Raw genomic sequence first — 23,536 nt, 5'->3', positions numbered from 1 at the left:
GCTGTTTCAGTGAAGTTTTGGAACCCAGGTAGTTATATTACTGTTTGCTCCCCTCTCTCTACCACTGCCAAAATCAGGGTTTTTGGTTAACTGACAACTAAAATCAGCAGCATGGATAAAGGTGAGGGGTGTATGGCATCAGTGTTAACTCTGTGAGCTCTGGAGATGCATCAAGATAGTGTGTGGCAGGGCTGTGCAAAATTTCGATGGACGTTTCATTCCAAAGGTGTTTTGACATGTTTCAAATGCAAAACACAAGGCTCCTCCACCCCATTTTCAATTCCCAGCCTGAGTCTTTCAGTGCCAGAGGAAGAGCTGGATCTGAGTGCCATAGCAAGGGAAATTCTGGGGAAGGAAGAGGAATCATCTTAGTATGTGATCTACACCCCTCAAGTTTCCCCTAGAGCCAGGTCTCCTTCCCTAGAAGGCACTTCAGAGGAGGTTGAGGTAGAGGTTGTAGAGGCAAGTGGCTCAGCTGAGTCCGCTCCTCCTGTTGCTGTGCCTCTGCCTGCTGAGGAGGGGGGAAAGGCAGCATCTGCACCCCAGAAGTGAGGGGGTAGTGTGGTCTGGGATCATTTTGAGCTGGCAGATGATCCCACGTATGCTACCTGCCTGTACTGCCAAGCCAAAATCAGCTGCAGCAAGGAAGCAAAATGCATGAGAACCACAGGGATGCTGTTGCATCTCTACAGGCACCACCCAATTGCCCTTGCTCCTCCTCAGCCTGGCACCAGTGGTAGTATGCCCAAAAAGAAGTCCCCCTCTCACTTGAAAGCCCCCATCCCCCTAAAGCAGAGAACAGCCACCCTGGAACACTGGGTGATCTTTTCCAACAAGATGTGGTGGCAGGCAAGAAGAGAAGGAGCCCACAGGGTGGAGCTGGCATGGTCACAGGGCCCTAGGGGCATCACAACCATTTCTAGGGACCCTACTCCATGACAAAGTGCAATTTCCCAGAAACCTCTGCACCTATCTCCTTGAAATCTAGCAGGCTTCATGACCTCAGAAGGAGATACTATCCCTGTAACTTTCATCCAGATCAGGCAAGAAATGACAAAGTTATAGGCATTTTCATGATTCTCCATTATAACCTATGGGTGAAACACTGAAACGCATCGAAACAGCGAAACAGTTTCAGCGAAACAAAATGGAACAGTGCTTCAAAACAGCAAAACAAAACACTGGCCCTTTGAAATGGCAAATCTGAAATCGAAATGAAACATTGCCATTTTGCACAGCCCTAGTGTGTGTGTGGGGGGGGGGGTGGGGGGGGGGAATTAATGCTGCCACTGCCACTTCCAAATCATCCATCCTGTGAAAACCTGCACAGTCTGTGTCAGGCCTGTGGGAAGCCTCATGGTCTGGATTTAAAAAACTGGGTTGGAGTGTTGTTTATTAAGTAGATTAGTTAAAACACGGTGCTTCAAACATGAATCAATGGGACACATGTATGTCTGCTCCTGAAATCATTGTCCATATAAAACTTTCAATTTCTGTGAATATCAGTCAAAGTGGAGGATAAGTATATAAATCTGAAAAATACTATTCAAAATGAAACAAATCTACTGATTATATGGAGTAGGATCTAGGGATAAATAACTGAATATTTTATCTAACATCTATCTTATGTTCTGTTTTCATAGACTTCTGTTCTGACTTCTAAACAGATTCTGTGATTTATTTATTTTTTAAATACTGGCCATTAGACCTTTGTCTCTAATAGGCTTTCTATATCTATAGTACCATATGCTACATCTACCAAAACAGACACATATGTCTCCAGGACTTCAGGATTTGGCCAGAATTGTTGTAGTTAAGTGAGCTTCCCACTAAGAGCAGAATTAAGCAGAGCTGGCCAGAAAACAAAAACTCATTTTCACTAAAAGCAAAAAGTCTCAAACATTTCTTTCAGTTTTGATACAGAACAAAATCATAACCTTTAAAAATTGTCACTGTAATTCAAAAAAGCAGATATAATGCCCTCGCTTAGCAAATACCCTAGTAGCAAGGATACCACCACCCCCCCCATTTCATACATCCCTTCTTGCACTCTTCCTGAACTGTGACACCTTTTTGACATAACCAATATATATCTGTGAAAATATTTTGGTTTGGACATATCAACATTTTCTGACAAGAATTATTTTGCTGAAAAATTCCCAACCAGCTGTAGGAATAATCTGCATGGGGCTAGAATGGGACTGAATTTGATCAGGACACTTGCCTATTATTATATAGAGAGAGCAGGGTCTATTTTAGCAGTTAACAGATTCAGAGAGGTTATTGGATAACTATTAGCAAACACTTTTACCCTTTAGCTAGAGCCCTTTCGATGTTCACATGTGCAAATGCAGCTGGAATCTGAACCATGAAGAATGACAGAGCACTAAAGTGCCAGACAAGTGGCCCAGATCATCTGATAATTTTTTTTTATTTTGAGAGAATTTAAAATGTTCATATTTTCAGCCAAAATCCACAACATTTCAGTAGAAATACAAAATATTTCTGTTTGGAAAGTCAGCTGTGGTTACTTACAGAACTGCAATTTGAGTTTTTCATGATCCAATTCTCCTCTGCATGCCAGGTTTCCCTGATAGAATTATACCTCCTGTAACACTTCATTACTTTCCCTTGTGGAAAGGAAAGGCAGTGCATCATAAAAGACATCAGTTGTGTTAAGTGGCCTATTCCCTAGAGGAGAATGGGAATGTGAACTATAAGTTTCATGAGGCACTGTAGCAGAATTTCCAGATTGAAGTATTCTGGCGTTTGGACTAATAATTTCAGTTTCAACCAAAATAGTTTGGTTTTCAATATTTTTTTTTCCTTAGGGAAAGAAGACTGAAGTTTTTCTTTGACAGCAGATACTTTTCAGAAAAAAAATATTTTCCCAAGCCCCCACAATTTGAAAAATCAGATTAAATTTTTAACCAGTCCAGTAAGTTGATTTCCAATTTCTGTTAATGTTATTATATTATTAATAGTTTTGAGCTATTTTTTGAGCCATCTTAAGGTGTTACAGGCTGTACACAATCACAATTTCTTTCCTCTCCCCATTCACCACCCTGGCAGGAATTATCCTTAACTGACCTATACCAGTAATAAGCAACTTGCCTTTTATGTTAGTGAAAAATGGATAGAGCCTAAGTCTTCCACTTCCTTACTCCTCTCCACCCAGTAATGGAAACTACTAATGACAGTCCCAAAAGCTTGTGTTTTCCCACTCATGCAGACCAATGAAGCAGGAAGACTGAATTAGGAGCTAGGGATTTCTTTAATGTATATCTGTGTACATTATGTAGGGCTAATCATAATTTCTCTCTGAATTTGAAAGTTAAATAAAAACTAATGCATATCAAATGGGCAAAGAATAACTTAATGCCACAATTACTACAGATATTAATTCAGTTAATGCCTTCCAAATACAATTTGACATCTCATAAAAATTGGAGTTAAACTAACAGAAACTAATTCCTGTATTTCACAGGTGTCTATCGGGTTATAAACAAAACTAACTTATTGGCTGTTATAATATATAACGGAAGGATATAGTTAAATGTGAACCATAGACCTTCCGAATCACCTGTGAAAATAAACTGAAATGGAATATTTCTGTCTGTCACTAACAGTCTTGAATCATTTTGTGGCTTTTGAAAAATTACATTTTTAGTGCTTTTTGTCCAAAGTAATTTTATTTTACTCTCTTCATTTAAGGTTAGAATGGTCTACTTGTACAGACATTTCTACCAAATCAGTAAAGGTCCAGTTTTACTCTTTTTTTTTTCTTCATACCAACTCAGCTGGACTTATTTTGGGTCCACTGTTATTTTTTCTTGACTTATTTTAGCTACTGTTTTGCAGCACCACAGAAAGGTATTTTCTATTTTTCTATCTTTGTTTTTAACATCAGTGAACAAATCCAGTTTTAAACAACTATAATGCTTTATTGGAGAATTTTAGACTTTTAAGCACTATTCACCAATTAAAAATCTTCTTCAGGTACTTTCAGACAATTTCAGACAGGACGTGACTATGTGATTTAATATTGCAACAGAGGAAGCTGAGACAACAGATTCTTGTCATGGAAGCATATTTAACAAAAGTCTAAAATTATAATTCATAACCATCAAAAAACATCTAAATCAAGTACTCCCGAGCACTACTGGCCAACAAGGAATAACGGCCATAAATTGATGGAGAGTAAATTCAGGCTAGATATCAGGAGGCGCTACATTTCACAGTCAGGGCAGCTAGGATCTGGAACCAACTTCCAAGGGAAGTGGTGCTCGCTCCTACCCTGGAGATCTTCAAAAGGAGGCTAGATAGACATCTAGCATTTGACCCCAGCATTCTTTCCTGCCCATGGCAGGGGGTCGGACTTGATGATCTGCTCAGGTCCCTTCCAACCCTACCAACTATGAAACTATGAAGTTACATTCATTTTTGTCACTGTATAATATGGAACTGCTTCTTTATGAACAATGCGAAGGCTGTATCCATTGTATCAGTCCATTATAATTTTGGTACTAAGGATCTTTTATTATACATAGCAGAACATATAATAATGCTGAAAAAGCTATACATATTGCACATAAAAGGCCAAGAGTAAGTTCATACCTAGTGGGCTGAAGCAATATGACAGGAAATCTGGTGGCAGGACTGACCTACTTGCAAAAAAATGCAAAAAAATGCAGTACTTTGAACCTTCAGGATTTTGTATGTTTTCTCCACTGGAGTACATGAGCAAAATTAAATAGATTCTGTCTGGTCATATGGTAGGAAAGCTTGACAGAAATTAGAACTACAGTGACTTAGGAAAGGGGAAAGCTACAGTACTGAAAGACCTCGTTCATCATGTGATGCCATCTTGGAAACACTAAGCTAAAGTTTGGGGAAATGCCATGGCATTCTATTGAAGCCATAAATATTTCCTTCAAGCTGAACACTGGCATATGAAATCCAGAATAATTTTCCCTTAAATTACTAAATTTGAACATAGATCATTTAGTCCAGTACCTTACGAGTCCAAACAAAACTCTCTCAAAACATATTCAGATATTTTTTTTTCTCTCTGTCCTATTCAGAAGTCATGCTGACCTTGCTTTCTTAAAGAGGAAACTGTCCTTAGCACATAACATGTACTAACAGACTTTCAATACTGCTGAACAAAATAATTTCAAGAGAATGAGCATATTTATTTTAGCTGTTTCTTCTTCATAAAATGTCTAGTAGTATGTATTACAAAACAAAGATATCAAAATATTTTTTATATATACATTTCAAGCCAAAACTTCCCTTCAGTGACACCTAGTTCTAATATAAGCATAAATCTATGAGCAATCTGTAGATTTCATGGGAGGTTTCACAGAACAGAGTTATAACAGTTTGTACTGATGGAATGGAAAGAAATGGTGTGTTATGTCTATACTGGCCCTCCAGTTTTACATGTATTAATGCTATGTAAACACACAGAGGATTCCAGCCAAGAATTATAATACATCCACAGAGAAATTATGTATCCCACAGTTGCCAATACTATCATGTGCAGCAGGCATAATACAGAACCACATCTAGCCACAGAATAGGGAATCAGGCCCTGATTCTATGAAGGGTGCCAATGTGAATTTCCCTTTTTAAAGGAGGCTCTGACGAGTTGGTTTGTGCAGATCTGATTGTGGGACTGAGTCTTAAATTAATGCCAAGTTTTAAAAAATGGCCAATACAAATTATAGTTAAATGATAATGATTGTCACATAGTATTTTATCTGCTATCTTGTGTTATGTAAACAAATTATTAACTACAACTTATTCCCAATCATATGCCAACCCCAATAACACCTGGATTTTCCTCTCCTGTTATCTTTCCTGTATATTAAGTTCTTCCAGGAAGGAACTTGTCCTTGTACAATGCATAAAACAATTTCTACTGTGAAGGCAGTTGGGCTAACAGGATTCATACAGGCATTACATTCAGATCTCCCTAATGAAGTACTGGGTGATTTAAATGACTGGGTGTGCAAGAGTTCACTGGGCTGAGATCTAAACTTTAAAAATGGTGTGCAAATATGGCCCATGGGCTGCATCTGGCCTGCAAGGCAATTCCATCTGGTCTGTAAGGCCCCTCTGTAAGTCCCCTGTAAGCCCTGGCCTTGGGCTGCCCTCTGCAAGCTAGCAGGGGGCCCCACAGGTGTGGCTTTGGTTGCTACGCAACCATCCCCACTACCTCAGCCTGGCTTGACCCACCTCTAGCCCCAAACCAGGGGCACTAGAAACAAGAAATCTATGTCTGGCAAAGGCTTTCCTGGCAAATCCGGGGCTGTCCCCAGCCTCTTTGCTTGCAAGCCTGGAAATGCAGGTAAGGGCCCCATCAGGCCAGGGCCAGGGACTCCCACTAGGTGAAAGGGCAGGAGCACAGGGAGCAATGTGCTAAAGGGCTGAGTGGGGCTGGCCTGACAACTTTCCACCATGTGTGGCTGGGGACTGGGGTGGGAGCACTATGGGGCTGGGCTGGGCTGGCCCCGCAACATGCCACCTCATGCGGCCAGGGACTGGTGTCGGGGCATGAGGAGCTGCATGCTAATGGGCCAGGCAGGGCTGGCCCTGCTCACTGCCACCACATGCAGATCCAATGACTGGCATATTCTGGGGACTCTGAGAACCCCACAACACCCCCCCCCCTACACCCTCTCACACCCCACCATAACTCCAAACACACCCATACCCTCCCACAGCCCCTACTCATACCCCCACTTCCCCACCATAACCCCTCACAAATCCCACCCCAACCACATACCCCACACCCCTGAAGATCTACCCCCATCCCCCCCTAGACATCCCACCCACCATACCCACACCATACACACACTTCCCACCCCACCACACACATACACCCACTCCCCAACCACACACCTTCTACATTCACCCCTTACCCCCCACGCACAATATACAAGAGTAAGACTGCATTTTGAGCTTCTATGCAATAGCCTCTAGATGCACTATGCAAACGCACACAAATCAGGACAAAAATATTTCTTAAATGAAATTAAAATAAGTTATAATAGATGTTTTATTTTTTTAGTATGTGATCTGTTGTCTTTTTTCTGGTTTCAAGATGGCAGCACCATCCCTCCCACAAGGAGTACTTCTGGGGCAAGGGGAGGGACTTCTGGTGGCAAAGGTTGGGGCAGGGGGGATTTCCGTTCCCAAGATGGTGACAAGAGGGCAAGGCAACCATGAAGGGGCAGGGCTACCCTTGCAGCCTCAACAGCTCACCAAAACTTATTAAGGGGCCCTCCAGCTGAAACAATTGCCTGCCTTGGGCCTAGCCACTCTTTAAAGCTCTGGGGATGTTCTGTTTTTATCCCTCCTGATCCTATCCAGGCTATTTTTAGCCTCCTACATAATCCCTCCTTCCCACCTCAGACATATCAACCTCCCCTCTGGATCTGCAATCACTCCACCAGACCCATCAAACCCCACTGGTTCCACTAGCCCACACTTCTGCCTTACTTGCCTATGGATGCCCATGCCCCCTCCTGGCTAAATTAAACCATCTAAATCTAAACCAGATCTTGTTAATTTTTGTTCTCACCCTCAAAGTACTATTGTAACACTGTTTCATACTATATTGGTATCAGTAGATGGTAGGGCCAACCCTACCTCCTGTCTGACTTCATACTAACACAGTTAACTATCTCTCTGTAGTGTTATTGGTAGTAGCAGCACTAAATGTGTAGATTATATGTATATGAAAAAGACAATGGGTTTGTACACAAAGAACTGTGATTGCTCTAAAGTGCTTATTATTCTTCTATAAGTCTCAATAATTTACTAATGAAGAGCCTATATAAACCCTCAAACTCTTAAAAAGGCTTAATAGGCCTTAGGTGGTGATTGGCCTCCAAATTTCACAGTAAGCATCAATGCTACCACTAAACATGAGTTAGTCTACAAGGTGCCACTCTGCCTTGCTCTCTGACAAAGAGGTGGAGACAGTGATGGCAGAGACAATGAATCAGCAGCTCAACACTGCAGTGTGCTACAGTGGCATTATTTAGAGTATAAAGGGAGGAAGATGGCATAAATCCAATAACCTTTCAAATACATGGGAAATTTAGGAATCTACTTACTAATTTTAGTGGGGAGGGGGGTTATGTATGTAAATTGAAAGTATAGTTCACACATCCATGAATGTTCCCTCACAAATATTGATAAAAAGGAGAACAGAACCCATTTTACTTAAGAATTTAGATGTAATAAAAGATACTATCTGACACCAGATGCAACTTTAAGTAGTACCATTTTTCTAACTATTTTACTGTCATATTTATCTTAGAAATTAAATCAGTTTCAGTATCTGCCAGAAATGTTTAATAAGCCTCAAATTGGCAAATATAATGCTAAAACAGTAAAACGTTTTGATTCTTTACAGTTCACAATTTTTTTTTTAATTTAATTGGGACCAACTGGCCTCATTGCTTCTTATAAACTGAGCAATATATATTCTGGAAAAAAAAAATGAACAGATGTTTTTCCTTAGAGAAGTCAGACAAAGATTTTTCTTACACAATAAATCAGCAGTGGATTTCCAGGACACCACTCCAGGATAACTCTTTAGGTATGGCCTTAAAATACACACACACACACACACACACACACACACACTGACTTACCTCTGTATGAATCCAAAACTGATAAAGAAGATTAAACTGTAGATGAACAGCACATACCGATGGAGGAATAATAAGAGCCATAGGCAAGTAGAACACCTGAAAAAAAGGGAAAAGAAAATGTATGTTTATTTATGACTCATTTTTTTAAGCCATGATAAAATACTTTAATTAGATACCACCAACTCTCTCATAGCCTTCTACAAAGTTTAGTGAATGCAGCTGACTTGTCAAAGGTAAGAAAGTAAGTGGCAAAACCAGGAAGAGAATTAGGAACTGGCTGTTAAATCTTTATTCCAACTGTTAGACAACATCTTTATTCCAACTGTTAGACGGAATCAAAGGAGGAGAAAGTAGAAGGATTGTGGGTTAAGTTACATGGGGGGCAAGGAGAAAGGGATTTGGTGGTAGGGGTCTGCTACAGACCCCCACACCAAGGGGAAGAACTAGATTCGGGGCTCCTGAGACAGCTCTCAGAGACCATAAAAACTAAGGAGGCGGTAGTCATGGGGGACCTAAACTACCCAGACATCTGCTGGGAGACACAGACAGCAAAGTCCCACAGTTCACGCACGTTCCGATCCTGCATACAGGACCTCCACGGTCCCACTAGGGGGAATGCCTTACTGGACCTGGTATTGGCAACAGGGGATGATATGATAGGGGACCTACAGATCGGTGGTCACCTGGGGGACAGTGATCACCAAATAATAGAATTCATCATAAGACGTCAAGTGGGTAAGGTAACTAGTAGGGTGAAAGTGCTAGACTTTAGGAAAGCTGATTTCAATTAGCTCAGACGATTAGTCAAGGACGCACTGCAGAGTAGGAGTTTTGGAGAGAAGGGAGCCCAGGAAGGGTGGCTGTAACTTAAGGAAATGATCCTTCGGACACAGAGGGAGATGATCCTGATGCAAGGAAAAAGAGGGAAAGGGGCCAGGAGGCTTCCTTGTCTGACCAGAGAAATCCAGGGCAGCCTGCGGATTAAAAGGGGAGCATATAAAAAGCGGAAACGGGGAGAGATTACCAAAGAGGAGTATACCTCCTCTGCTCGCAGATGTAGGGAGGCAGTTAGATGGGCCAAAGCTACCATGGAGCTGAAGATGGCATCCCAAGTAAAGGATAACAAAAAATTGTTTTTTAGATATATAGGGAGGAAAAGGAAGGCCCCGGGTGGAATAGGACCCCTACTAAATGGGCAGAAGCAATTGGTGATGGACAGGGGGGACAAGGCTGAACTCCTCAATGAGTTCTTTGCCTCAGTGTTCCTAAGTGAGGGGCAAGACAAGGCTCTCACTGGGACTGTGGAGAGGCAGCAGCAGGACGCCAGACTACCAAGCGTAGACCCTGAGATGGTGCAGGGTCACTTGGAGGAACTGGATGCCTTTAAGTCGGCAGGCCCGGATGAGCTCCATCCAAGGGTACTGAAGGCACTGGCTGACATCACTGCGCAACCACTGGCGGGAATATTTGAGCAGTCGTGGCGTATGGGCCAGGTCCCGGAGGACTGGAAAAGGGCCAATGTGGTCCCCATTTTCAAGAAGGGGAGGAAGGGGGACCCAGGCAACTATAGGCCAGTCAATCTCACCTCCATCCTGGCAAAGTCTTGAAAACATTATCAAGGCTCACATTTGCGAGACCCCGGCAGGAAAAATTATGCTGAGGGAAAACCAGCATGGGTTCATAGCAGGTAGATCATGCCTGACTAATCTAGTCTCTTTTTATGACCAGGTCACAAAATGCCTGGATGCAGGAGTAGGAGTTGATGTCGTATACTTAGACTTTAGGAAGGCCTTCGATACAGTATCCCATACCATACTGGTGAACAAGTTAAGTGGCTGTGACTTGGATGACTACACAGTCTGGTGGGTGGCAAATTGGCTAGAGGGTCACACCCAGAGAGTTATAGTGGATGGGTCAGTATCGACCTAGAAGGGTGTGGGCAGTGGGGTCCCGCAGGCCTCAGACCTTGGACCGATACTCTTCAATATCTTCATCAGCAACTTGGACAAGGGAGTGAAGTGTACTCTGTCCAAGCCTGCAGATAACACAAAACTGTGGGGAGAAGTGGACACGCCAGAGGGCAGGGAACAACTACAAGCAGACCTGGACAGGTTGGACATATGGGCAGAGAACAACAGAATACATTCAACAAGGAGAAATGCAAAGTGCTGCACCTAGAGAGGAAAAATGTCCAGCATACCTACTGCCTAGGGAATGACCTGCTTGGTGGAATGAAAGCAGAAAGGAATCTTGGGAGTCCTAGTGTACTCCAAGATGAACATGAGTCGGCAGTGTGACAAAGTCATCAGAAAAGCTAATGGCACTTTATTGTGCATCAGCAGATGCATGACGAACAGATCCAAGGAGGTGATACTTCCCTTCTATCGGGCACTGGTCAGACCGCAGTTGGAATACTGCGTGCAGTTTTGGGTGCCACACTTCAAGAGGGATGTAGATAACCTGGAGAGGGTCCAGAGGAGGGCCAATCGTATGGTTAAGGGCTTGCAGGCCAAGCCCTATGAGGAGAGACTGGGGCACCTGTTCCTCTTCAGCCTCCGCAAGAGAAGGTTGAGAGGTGACCTTGTGGCTGCCTATAAGTTCATCACGGGGGCACAGAAGGGAATTGGTGAGGTTTTATTCACCAAGGCGCCCCCGGGGGTTACAAGAAATAATGGCCACAAGCTAGCAGAGAGCAGATTTAGACTAGACATTAGGAAGAACTTCTTCACAGTTAGAGTGGCCAGGGTCTGGAACGGGCTTCCAAGGGAGGTGGTGCTCTCCCCTACCCTGGAGGTCTTCAAGAGGACCTTAGATAAGCATCTAGCTGGGGTCATCTGAACCCAGCACTCTTTCCTGCCTATGCAGGGGGTCGGACTCGATCTATTGAGATCTCTTCCAACCCTAGCATCTATGAATCTATGAACATTCATATTAGGCATATCCTTAACACTGGGACTAAGTACAGACAGTTAAAAAGCCCAAGGCTGAATTGATGTAATCTTCACAGGTTAGTCTAAGCTACATAGACTGAATTAATAAGCCAATGAACAGACATTCATGTTTGATTCTAGAAATGCAGCCACATGCCCGCAGTGGCCCAGGCCAGAAGCCCGGGAGCACAAAAGCATGCCTTCCTGCTCAGCTGGAGCAGATAGCCTGGGCTAAGACTAGCCTGCCCACCCAGGGAGCAGGGCAGGAAGGGTGCACTGGCAGGGGAGGTGCAAAGCATTCTGAGATTCTGGGTGACTGAGAGTTTACTTGAATCTGGAGGGGATCTAGGACAGAAGTTCAATAAACTAATTTAACCTAAATCAGTTAAGTCTGATATTACGTTCACCCAGGTTTACCTTAAACCTGTTTTGGCCATTTTAAAAGTGGTTTATGCATGCTGGACTTCTGTTGTGTTACAGATTTGAACCAGTTTCTGATCACTAATGCCAGTTTATGTGTAAGTTCTGTCCCTAGCCTTTACCACAAAGTAAGTTAGGGACAGAAGCTACTAATTCCATGCATGGGCACACTTGGAATACAGTAAATGCAAGGTAGTTTACTCCACTCCCAAAATGTGCTGTAAATTTATTCCATAGTTTACTTCATGTTATCTTTACCAAAACTAGACAAAACTAATCAAGAGGTATCTCAAGAAAATGGAAACTATGTAAGTATGTAGGGGAGCACTCTGCAAGGAAGGAGGAATGGCTCACAGCAAACCATGGAACATTCAAGAGAACTGGCAGACTCCATTTTCATGCTTCTGTGAGAAATCTTCAGGAGTTAAGCACAGAAACAAGTTACTGCAAGGTAACTTGGGGGCAACCAAACAGCAAGTCAGCTACTCCATGGTAACTGTGCATGTGCTGTTATCATGCAAATACCTCTTCTTAGACTAGGGGTGGGCAATTATTTTGGGCAGAGGGCTGCTTACTGAGTTTTGGCAAGCCATGGAGGGCCACATGATAGGCAGCCTGGGGCAGATAAATATTAATTTTCTAATTTTTTTAAGGGCCCCGTGGGCCGGATAGAATGGCCTAGCAGACCGCATCTGGCCCCCGGGCTGCATTTTGCCTACCCCTGTCTTAGACATTTACTGTTACCATCCAGTAAATATCTAAGCTGAGATAATGTACCTAGCACTTCCTACAGGATAAGCATACCATACAAGCAGTTACAGTGGAATAATAGCCCACAGGCTATTATTGTTTTAATCCTCTAAGGATAGGTGTTTCATTTTAAGTGGGGGGAAAAATAAAAAATTAATTGTAAAAAAAAAAAGGGGGGAGGGTACAATTAAAACAGATAGCTCTATGATTTGAGTATTTCTGAACATGAAACTCTGGACTACATCTGCAAATTCATTACAACTATAGATGCCTAAAATTTTGGAAGTGAAGATTTTATTCACTGGAAAATGAATATTCAGGTCTACCTGTGAAACCATATTCAATCTGTCAAATTCCTTCACAAAAAACAAAATAACCCCCTCGCCCCCTGAAGAAAATATCAAATATTTTTGAGGGAGTCCCAATTTTTAATCAGATGGTTTGGACTATTTTATTTTGAAAGAATATGGACTTATTTGTGATTTACCGACATCTTTATTTTAAAAAAGAAATAAAACATATTGTTCAACCAGTTCTTTTTAAATGTAGCTTTTTGGCTTAGTAGGTGATCCAAAACAATAATTCTCAAAGGTTTCAGTTGGACAAAAATTAACTTTGAGGAGTCCTACCACTTCATGGAATGCTCACCCCTAGGTAAGGTGCCCAGGTCCTCTACACAACTCATGTACAGAGTTAGATACCAAAGGGTGGAAATTCACAAGAGGCAGCTAGCTGAGTAGAAGGAAGCTGCCTACATTAGCAAGATGACAGCATAATCATCTTGGCAAATACCAAATGCACTATGTCTTCCTTACAGTGATTGCAACAGTCTGATGATATGTTAAGCACTGGGTTTCTTTTTGAAAAAAGAGCAACTCAATGAACATTGATTAAAAAAATGAGAAGGGGGGTTAAAATTATTCAGAGGAACAATTTTGAGATTTGAAGCAGTACATAAAATTATTCCCTTTTGACTGAAGGTAATGCGAGTAATTTTGTGGTATTCACAGATGATGTGTAAAGGAAGTAAGGATCATCTTCATAATCACAGTCACAGTCTTTATTCTGAACCCTTTCTTATCCTGATTCCTGGGAATTCTTTTGGAAATGGTGGGTTAGTGAAATACTTCACATAAATCTATGGGTAAATATGAGACTGAGAAAGAAGCACAGTTTTGCTAATTACATCATGTTTCTTTGCAGTTTAAAGTTACATTCCATAATGAAAGTATATGAAGAGACCATCAGCTGAAGTAGGTGCTAAGAGAATGGTTGAAAACCCCTTCTATGCAGAAGAAACAGAGTATTTGGTTCTAAAGCTGAGGTTCTACAAAATACCTCGGGGCAGTGCTTCCCAAACTTTTCTTCAGCATGACCCCATTTCCTCAGCATAGCTCCTTATTCCCATCTTGTAGCCCTATACCACCCTCAAGTGCCCCTCACTCCCCACCCACAGTCCCCTGGTCCTGCCAGTGCCCCTCATTCCCAATCTACAGTCTCCCACCCCCCCAGGTGCTCCAGGACCCACAGTCCCATGCAGCCCACAAGACCTGGCTGCCACCTGTGGGAGGCAGAGGCTCCTGTGGCTGAAATCTGCCCCCTCTACCCCCTCCATCCAATCCCCCATGGGGAGCACATACAGAGCAAAACCTGTGGGGGGGGGAAGGATGTGGACTGCCCGCTACAGACTTGGGTCTCCCTGCCCTGCTGCCCTCCCTTGGGGGCTCTGCAACCCAGCAGGATGGACCTAGTGTGAGGGAGGGAGCACTGTGCCACCCTGGCCGGCAAACTGAGGCACTCTCTGCCTGCCTTGTAGCAGCAGGGGCACAATTCCACACTGCCACTGCCGCACCTCACCTGGGCAGCCATGGCAGCATGGCACTCCTTTCCATGCCAGGTCATGCCCACTGCACCGTGGAGGGGGCTTCTGCCCAGAGCTGGTCCAGCCTGGCGGCAACCCCACACCCCACTGTGGGTGCAGAAATCTCAGGGGAGAGGGCACATGCCCCCTCTGCCATGCCGCCTTAGCCCCCTGCCCCCTCTGTCGTGTCACTTCTGCTCCCTACTCCCACGCCTCATTGCTTGTGGGCCCCCCTACCCCTCCAATATGTCACCTGTACCCCCCTCCTGCCCCAATCCCTGTTTACTGCAACCCCATCCACTGATGTTGCAACCACAGAGCTGGTCAGAAATTTCTCATCCATTTTTCACTGGCAAGTTCCGATTTCCAAAACATTTTAAAGGAACCTACTCACTTTGACTAAGCGTAACCATTTCAGGTCTAAGACAAAATTTCTGTTCAAAATTAGAGAGAAATACCCATGGATGATCAGGGCATTACTGGGGTATGTGGATGATCCATGTCAAGTCTGAGATTTCAGTGAATCAGACCTCCACATCACTGCCCTACATCTCAGATAAGTGGCTTAACCAGCAGACTATAATGTCAATCAGCCTCTCTTTTGATCTGTCCTGTTAGATCTGTCTCACTTTGTGTAAATACTTATATATTCATTAGGCCAGAGGTTCCCAACCACCAGGCCACGGCGGGTTGGCTACGGGGTCATGGCATGAGCCCCCTCAACTCACAGCCCTGTCTGTCCACCTGGGCAACCAATTTCTGGGGTCACAGTTGAGCTTCTAGGGTGAAATCTGGATGGTGAAGGAGCCCTAGGAGGGAGAGAGGCAGCCAGCTCCACACTCCTTGTCCCACTCCCATTGGGCTGCAGTAAAAAAAGGTTGGGAAACACTTCATTAGGCAACAGGGACAGACAGTGAGAGATACTGGGAAACCCAGTTGCAAGTACCTCCTTTAAATATTGATTTTATACAAGATAAAACAGCTCCAAAAGGTGTATACTGACAGAGACCCAGTATAGCTAACAATTTGGTGTTTAGCGAACTTACTGATGATATGGAGCAGATGAGTGCCACAACCACGAGACTCCTACCCATACTAAGGTGATTGTCTTTCATTTTTAAGATGAGAAATTTCTAAAAAAATTGGTTCCATCTCAATGCAGAATTGAAAAATGTATATAATGTTGAAAATAGTTTCCTGACCTGCTCCCATGCTGTAGGTTTACCTGTTGATTTCCCTTGCTCTGTGTCAGCACAAATATAGGGGCTCTACAGCACAGAGAGACTACAGAAAAGTTACAAAATGCAGCTCTGGCATGGGTTCACTTTCAGGGAGAACAACACACATACCCACCCCCCACTTACAAATCAAGGGACATAGAGCAAAGATCCCGTGAGGTGTGAGACTGGGAGGATGGCTGATGTGAAAATGGCAAATGCACCCATTCTCTTATGAGCCAAAAAAGATCTACATACAAAGAGTCTCCCCTACTTCTACATTTCATAGTGTTGTCAATCTTATAGCATTTAACAACTAATAAAAGCTTTACTTCGGGGCTTAAGTATGAGCAATGGAAGAGGATTCCAGTTTTTAGTGAAACACATAATCAAGAAAAACCTTAACTAAGGCTTTATAACAAGGAAACAATATGGGCCACATTAGCATGCTAAGCTCCTATTTGTCTTTAATGTACCATATTTTTTCTTCTTTAAGTTCTTTCTTTTCAATTCAAGCCTCAAACCATGTCTTCAGCCTAACAATAGAACTGCTTCACCACTCTACATCCACTAGAATAAGAAATGTTTTTCCCTCAAATGGCATAAAATTATAGGCATTCTGTTCCAAGTTCAAGAATATGTTTCACCCCATTGTTTCCACATCTTTTCAGTCAGCCTGAGCACAACCCACACAGATTAATATACAGATTGAATTATCTGATAATATTTAACTTAAAACATATACAGTGCTGGCAATACAACATTCTCGCAATCCCATATCATCCACCGCAACTTTCTCACACGCCTCTACATAATGCTTCAAGAAAGAGAGACAGAGAGAAAGATGTCAAGCTGCATTCAACTGCACGTACTCAGAAAAATCATACCACTCTCAGAAACTGACAGCCCTTCACCAGATTAAGTTTCAAGGAAAATGCACACACAGGTTCTTTGTCACACCAGATAACCAGAAAATAGCAATGCTGTAAGATTTAGTAGGGTTTTTCTGTAATGTGGGCTTCCAAAGTATTTGCATGGGTATGCAAATAAAGAGTTTGCATTCATGGTTTCACAGATTCTAGGCAGTCCTCCCTATAAAATAAACATGTGCAGCATAACTACATGACAAAGCACTGTACAGAGATTTCATCAATTAGCTGTGTGCATGTTGGCTCCAGAAGCTGCAATGCAGTATTTGTGTAACCCTGCCCACAGGACAATTAACTCTGCTACTGATACAGCTACAGTGTTTCACATTCTGGTGTTAACACACATCTAGCTGGCTTGGGATAACTGCACAGCACTTCCTTATGCCACAGACATGGGCATACAAATCTCTATTTGCTTTAGCCAACTGTGAAAGCTCAGACACATTAAGCTTAACTAAGTAGTCATTTCTTAGCTAGGTTTCCCATTCCTTAAAGCAAATATATATTACATCTTCGTTTGTTGCCTGGTACCACTATCAGCCTTGGAACTATCCACAAAGCGTCTCCAAACATGTGTGTCATTTTACATATCTTCTGATCTGTGTTATAATCAATGCAATTGATAACTCTGTGTGTACCACATGCTGCTGTTGCCAAAACAAAAAGACATGCATGTGTGTGCTCTCCCTTCCCTCCATTTTCTCTTTACCATGTCCAGGTATTCTTTCTTTTGAAATATGCAGATGTCAGCAAGTGTGCAGAACCTAAAACTTCATACATGCCAGTAGTTGCATGGAAAGTATCACTTGTATGTTTGCTCATTAAGCTCATTTAAACTTTGTGCCTTCTTATAAAATTGGATTGACAACCTGATGGAAAAACATGACAACAAATGAAGCTGGGTGCTTTTAATAAACAAGACTATGGAGTGATGTCAATTTCAGAATGTGAAGAAGAGATAATTAAGTTGTAAAAAAAATAATAGTAATTTCTCTGAGTGTTTGGAACACAGACAAAAAGTCAGATCTGGACTGTTATACCAGTGTAACTGCAGCCTGATTTAACTGAAATCAATGAAGCTATTCTGTATTTGTACTTGTATGAGAATATTCTCTTGGCCTGGAAACATTTGTTCACAGGCAGTCCCAGTGCTTGCCAGAGAATACAAATTATACCTTATCTTATTTTATCAACTGAACTATCTTTCAGTTTCCAAATAAAAACAAAACTTTTATTCTCTCACACCATTTTGTGATGGATTACATCATTGTCAGTCAAAGAGACATCAGTCATGTCAGGATCCTCAAGTCTGTGAGAGGAGTCAAGTGTCAGACTGATCATCATCACCTGTTCTGCAAAGTTCAACAATCATGTCAAACTACCTGTAATAACTCAAGGCAAAAGTCTTTGAAGAAGGTAAATGTCAACAGAGTGAAGGTTGGTACTATAAGACAAAAGCTTTGTAAAGCAGTAGAAAGCCAGCTGCATATAGCTAATACAACTCTTGGCAACCTTGAAGCTGACTGGAAGTGCTTCAAGGATGCTGCTATCTACACAGCTGCTTTGAACACCCTGTGTTCAACAATCCAGAAACATCAAGACTGGTTTATGAGAATCCTGAGGAAATAGAGAGCTTGCTTGATGAGAAACATTGCCTATATTTATCTTGGATGGCTGATAAAATATAACCATCCAAGAAAACCACTTCTTACAGCATGTGTAACACTTCCAATCTAAATTGAGTGCTCTATCTGATACCTGATTGAAGCAGAAAGCAGATGAATTACACTTCAAGCAAAATAAAAATGAAGTTTTAGGATTCATTTAAAAGTGTATATGGGCTTCATTCAAGTGGTTCCACTCGTTTCATGAATTCAAATGTAAACACCACCAACTGGACCAAACTCTAGAAAGAAAGGCTATAAGAGGTTTAAAACCCTCTTCAACAAATAATACAGCATCAGTGATGATGACTACCTTCATGAACCATCAATGAAATTCATGGTACCAAACACACAGAAACTGAAAAGGTTACCATATTGCTCTCAAATGGTAAATAATAGAAGCATAGAAAATTAAGGTTCGAAGGGACCTCAGGAGGACATATAGTCCAACCCCCTGCTGAAAGCAGGACCATCATCCCTAGCTAGATCATCCCAACCAGAGCTTTGTCAAACCAGGCCTTAAAAATGTCCAAGGATGGAGATTCCACCACCTCAATCTGTTCCAGGGCTCTACCATCCACCTAGTGAGAAAGTTTTTCCTAATATCCAACTTAAACCTCCCTTGTTGCATGAGGCCACTGCTCCTTGTTCTGTCATCTGTCACCATGGAGAACAGTCTAGCATCATCCTCTTTGAAAAAACCCTTCAGATAGTTAAAGGTTGCTATCAGTTACCCCTCACTCCTCTCTTCTGGGCTAGGGACAGACATTCAAAAAGCCTGAGCCTGAATTGACTCAATCTTTGCAGGTTAGTTTAACCTGCAAAGCTTGAACTGATTTGGACATGTATCATGAACGACGTGTGCCCAGAGCGGCTGTGGGGGCACAGTAGCAGGGGGAGTGCAGCGGCAGTGGCGGAAGTGTGGTGGCAGTAAGTGGGAGCTCCTGCAGAAGCCGCTGGCACTGTTGGTGGCAGGGGCAGGGGGGTGGCGAGTGCTGACAAGGGGTCAGCGACTGCCTGCAGATGTTGCTGGCAGCAATGGTGGCGGCTAGGGGAGATTGCTAACCACCCGCAGACACTGCCAGCGGTTTTGTTGGCAGGGGGCGGGGGTGGCCAGTGGCAATCAACTGCAGCCACCACCAATGGTGTCAGCAGCATATTTCTGTAGGGAGTGCAACACAGCCACACTCAGGGGGTGCACGTGCACCTACATACACCCCCTACACGTCACCCCTGAGGTGTATAGACATTCCCTTTTCATTTCAGAAATGCAGGCACATGACTGCAGTGACTCAGGATAGGGGCTAGGGGGCAGTAGAGCAACCCTGCCTTTCCTTGCACAGTGCTGCTCTGAGGGTAGCGTGATCAAACCTCAGCAGGTTGCACCCCTCCTTACTCACCCCTCCCCCAGCAGCCCAGCAGGGAGTTAATAACACAATGTTTATCACCCCTAACTCGGTGTTTATCAGCCCATTAAGAAAACAAAAGCTTCTCTCATTAGTTCAAGCTCTTTGTAAACAACTTTTTCCAAGGAAGAAACAGAGGGATGTTACCAGATACATGTTGATTAGCTCCAAAAAGCCCTAAGCTGACACTGTGCTGTCTGCCTTTATCCTGTCTCCAACAGCACAAACCATAGCCAACATGTGGCATGCTAGCTAATGATGAGAGGTGTCTGTGTAAGGCAGAGGAGAGGGGGGAATCCTTGCTTCAGCAGGGAGTGGTTAGAAAGAGGGAGGGAGCAGGAGGAAACCAGGCAGATGCTGCTGTAAATGCATCTCTGTCAGAATGCAGCCAGGGAGCAGAGGGGAGGGGCCAGCCCAGGGAGCAGAGGGGAGGGGCAGAGCCCTATCCAGTTCAGACAGCATGCTGGGATGCTGTGGGACTGTGATTTAACTTAAACCAGGAAGGGGTTTGGGACAGACATTCCATAAATCATTTTGACCCAATCAGTTAAGTCTGATACTAAATTCAACCAGGTTTATCTCAAACTGGTTTCAGCCATTTTCAAACTGGTTTCTGTGCACTGAACATCTGTTCTGTTACAGGTTTAAGCCAGTTTCTAATCACTTAAACTGGTTTATGTCTAATGTGTGCCCCTATCCCTGAAGACTAAATAAGCCCAGTTTCCTCAGTCTCTCCTCATGTGCCCCAGCCTCTAACCATTTTCATTGTCCTCCACTGGACTCTCTCCGATTTGTCCACATACTTTCGATAGTTGGGGTGGGGAGGGAAGCAAAACTGGATACAGTACTCCATATGTGGATGACTATGTCAATGAGCAATATACGTCAACCCTCATCAAGACGGAATCCAAGGATGAGGAAGTAGAAGGATTGTGGGTTAGGCTACATGGGGGGCAAGGAGAAAGGGATTTGGTGGTAGGGGTCTGCTACAGACCCCCACATCAAGGGGAAGAAATAGATGCGGGGCTCCTGAGGCAGCTCTCACAGGCCATAAAAGCTAAAGAGGCGGTAGTCATGGGGGACCTAAACTACCCAGACATCTGATTGGACACGCAGACGGCAAAGTCCCACCGCTCATGCACGTTTCTAACCTGTGTACAGGACCTCCACCTGACACAGGAGGTACATGGTCCCACTAGGGGGAATGCCATACTGGATCTGGTATTGGCAACGGGAGATGACATGGTAGGGGACCTACAGATTGGTAGCCATCTGGGGGACAGTGATCACCTAATAATAGAATTCTTCATAAGACGTCGAGTGGGTAAGGTAACTAGTAGGGTGAAAGTACTAGACTTTAGGAAAGCTGATTTAAATGAACTCAAGCGTTTAGTCAAGGGCGCACTGCAGAGTAGGAGTTTTGAAATGATGGGAGCCCAAGAAGGGTGGCTGTGCCTTAAGGAAACGATCCTTCAGGCACAAAGCGAGACAATCCCCGTGCGGGGTAAAAGAGGGAAAGGGGCCATGAGGCTTCCCTGGCTGACTGCAGAAATCCAGGGCAGCCTAAGGGCCAAAAGGGGAGCACACAAAAAGTGGAAACAAGGAGAGATTACCAAAGAGGAGTATACCTCCTCTGCTCGCAGATGTAGGGAGGCAGTTAGACGGGCCAAAGCTACCATGGAGCTGAGGATGGCATCCCAAGTAAAGGACAACAAGAAATTGTTTTTTAGATATATAGGGAGTAAAAGGAAGGCCCAGGGAGGAATAGGACCCCTGCTTAATGGGCAGAAACAATTGGTGACGGACAGGGGGGACAAGGCTGAACTCCTCAACAAGTTCTTTGCCTCAGTGTTCCTAAGTGAGGGGCAGGACAAGTCTCTCACTGGGATTGTAGAGAGGCAGCAGCAAGGCGCCAGACTTCCATGCATAGACCCTGAGATGGTGCAGAGTCACTTGGAAGAACTGGATGCCTTTAAGTTGGCAGGCCCGGATGAGCTCCATCCAAGGGTGCTGAAGGCACTGACTGATATCATTGCAGAGCCACTGGCGTGAATATTCGAATGCTCGTGGCGCACGGGCCAAGTCCTGGAGGACTGGAAAAGGGCCAATGTGGTCCCCATTTTCAAGAAGGGGAGGAAGGAGGACCCGGGCAACTATAGGCCAGTCAGTCTCACCTCCATCCTTGGCAAAGTCTTTGAAAAAATTATCTAGGCTCACATATGTGAGAGCCCAGCAAGACAAATAATGCTGAGGGGAAACTAGCACGGGTTCGTGGCAGGCAGATCGTGCCTGACCAATCTAGTCTCTTTTTATGACCAGGTTACGAAACGCCTGGACACAGGAGGAGGGGTGGATGTCGTATGCTTAGACTTCAGGAAGGCCTTCGATACGGTATCCCACCCCATACTGGTGAACAAGTTAAAAGGCTGGGACTTGGATGACTACACAGTCTGGTGGGTGGCGAATTGGCTGGAGGGTCGCATCCAGAGAGTCATGGTGGATGGGTCGGCTTCAACCTGGAAGGGTGTGGGCAGGGATCGGTCTTTGGACCGATACTCTTTAATGTCTTCATCAGCAACTTGGACGAGGGAGTGAAGTGTACTCTGTCCAGGTTTGCAGATGACACAAAGCTATGGGGAGAAGTGGACACGCCGGAGGGCAGGGAACAGCTGCAAGCAGACCTGGACAGGTTAGACAAGCGGGCAGAAAACAGAATGCAGTTCAACAAGGAGAAATGCAAAGTGCTGCACCTAGGGAGGAAAAATGTCCAGCACACCTACAGCCTAGGGAATGACCTGCTGGGTGGCACGGAAGTGGAAAGGGATCTTGGAGTCCTAGTGGACTCCAAGATGAACATGAGCCGGCAGTGTGACGAAGCCATCAGAAAAGCCAATGGCACTTTATCGTGCATCAGCAGATGTATGACGAATAGGTCCAAGGAGGTGATACTTCCCCTCTATCGGGCGCTGGTCAGACCGCAGTTGGAGTACTGCGTGCAATTCTGGGCACCGCAATTCAAGAGGGATGCGGATAACCTGGAGAGGGTCCAGAGAAGGGCCACTCGTATTGTTAAGGGCCTGCAGACCAAGCCCTACGACAAGAGACTAGAGAAACTGGACCTTTTCAGCCTCCACAAGAGAAGGTTGAGAGGCGACCTTGTGGCTGCCTATAAGTTCATCACGGGGGCACAGAAGGGAATTGGTGAGTATTTATTCACCAAGGCGCCCCCGGGGGTTACAAGAAATAATGGCCACAAGCTAGCAGAGAGCAGATTTAGACTGGACATTAGGAGGAACTTCTTCACAGTTTGAGTGGCCAAGGTCTGGAACGGCCTCCCAAGGGAAGTGGTGCTCTCCCCTACCCTGGGGGTCTTCAAGAGGAGGTTAGATGGGTATCTAGCTGGGGTCATCTAGACCCAGCACTCTTTCCTGCTTATGCAGGGGGTTGGACTCGATGATCTATTGAGGTCCCTTCCGACCCTAACATCTATGAATCTATGAATCTATATATGGCCTCACTAGTGCAGAACAGAGGGGAATAATTACTTTCATCAATTTTCTGGCAACGCTTCTACTAATGCAGCCCAATATCCTGTTAACCTTCTTGGCAGCAAGGGTACACTGCTAACTCATATCTATCTTATTGTCTACTGTAACCCCAAGGTCCTTCTCTGCAGAGGTGTTGCTA

General features: G+C 44.1%; 1 protein-coding gene across 4 annotated transcripts in view; it reads right to left on the bottom strand.

Annotated features, from left to right (window-relative positions):
• The window catches only part of AGMO (alkylglycerol monooxygenase), a 339,051-nt gene that overhangs the window by 162,865 nt on the left and 152,650 nt on the right, over positions 1–23,536 (bottom strand). For all 4 annotated transcript variants that reach the window (XR_009462637.1, XM_059728961.1, XM_059728959.1 and 1 more), the window contains exon 5: positions 8,673–8,768. Coding sequence is in view for 3 of the 4 variants with exons in the window: in XM_059728961.1 (XP_059584944.1) it covers positions 8,673–8,768 (96 nt within the window). In the remaining variant the exon portion in view is untranslated. The remainder of the gene's footprint in view (positions 1–8,672; positions 8,769–23,536) is intronic.

The sequence above is a fragment of the Alligator mississippiensis genome, chromosome 5, assembly GCF_030867095.1.
Source record: "Alligator mississippiensis isolate rAllMis1 chromosome 5, rAllMis1, whole genome shotgun sequence".
Lineage (NCBI taxonomy): Eukaryota > Metazoa > Chordata > Crocodylia > Alligatoridae > Alligator > Alligator mississippiensis.
Note: the sequence above shows the minus strand (reverse complement) of the source record. Positions and strands in the feature narration are given on the sequence as shown.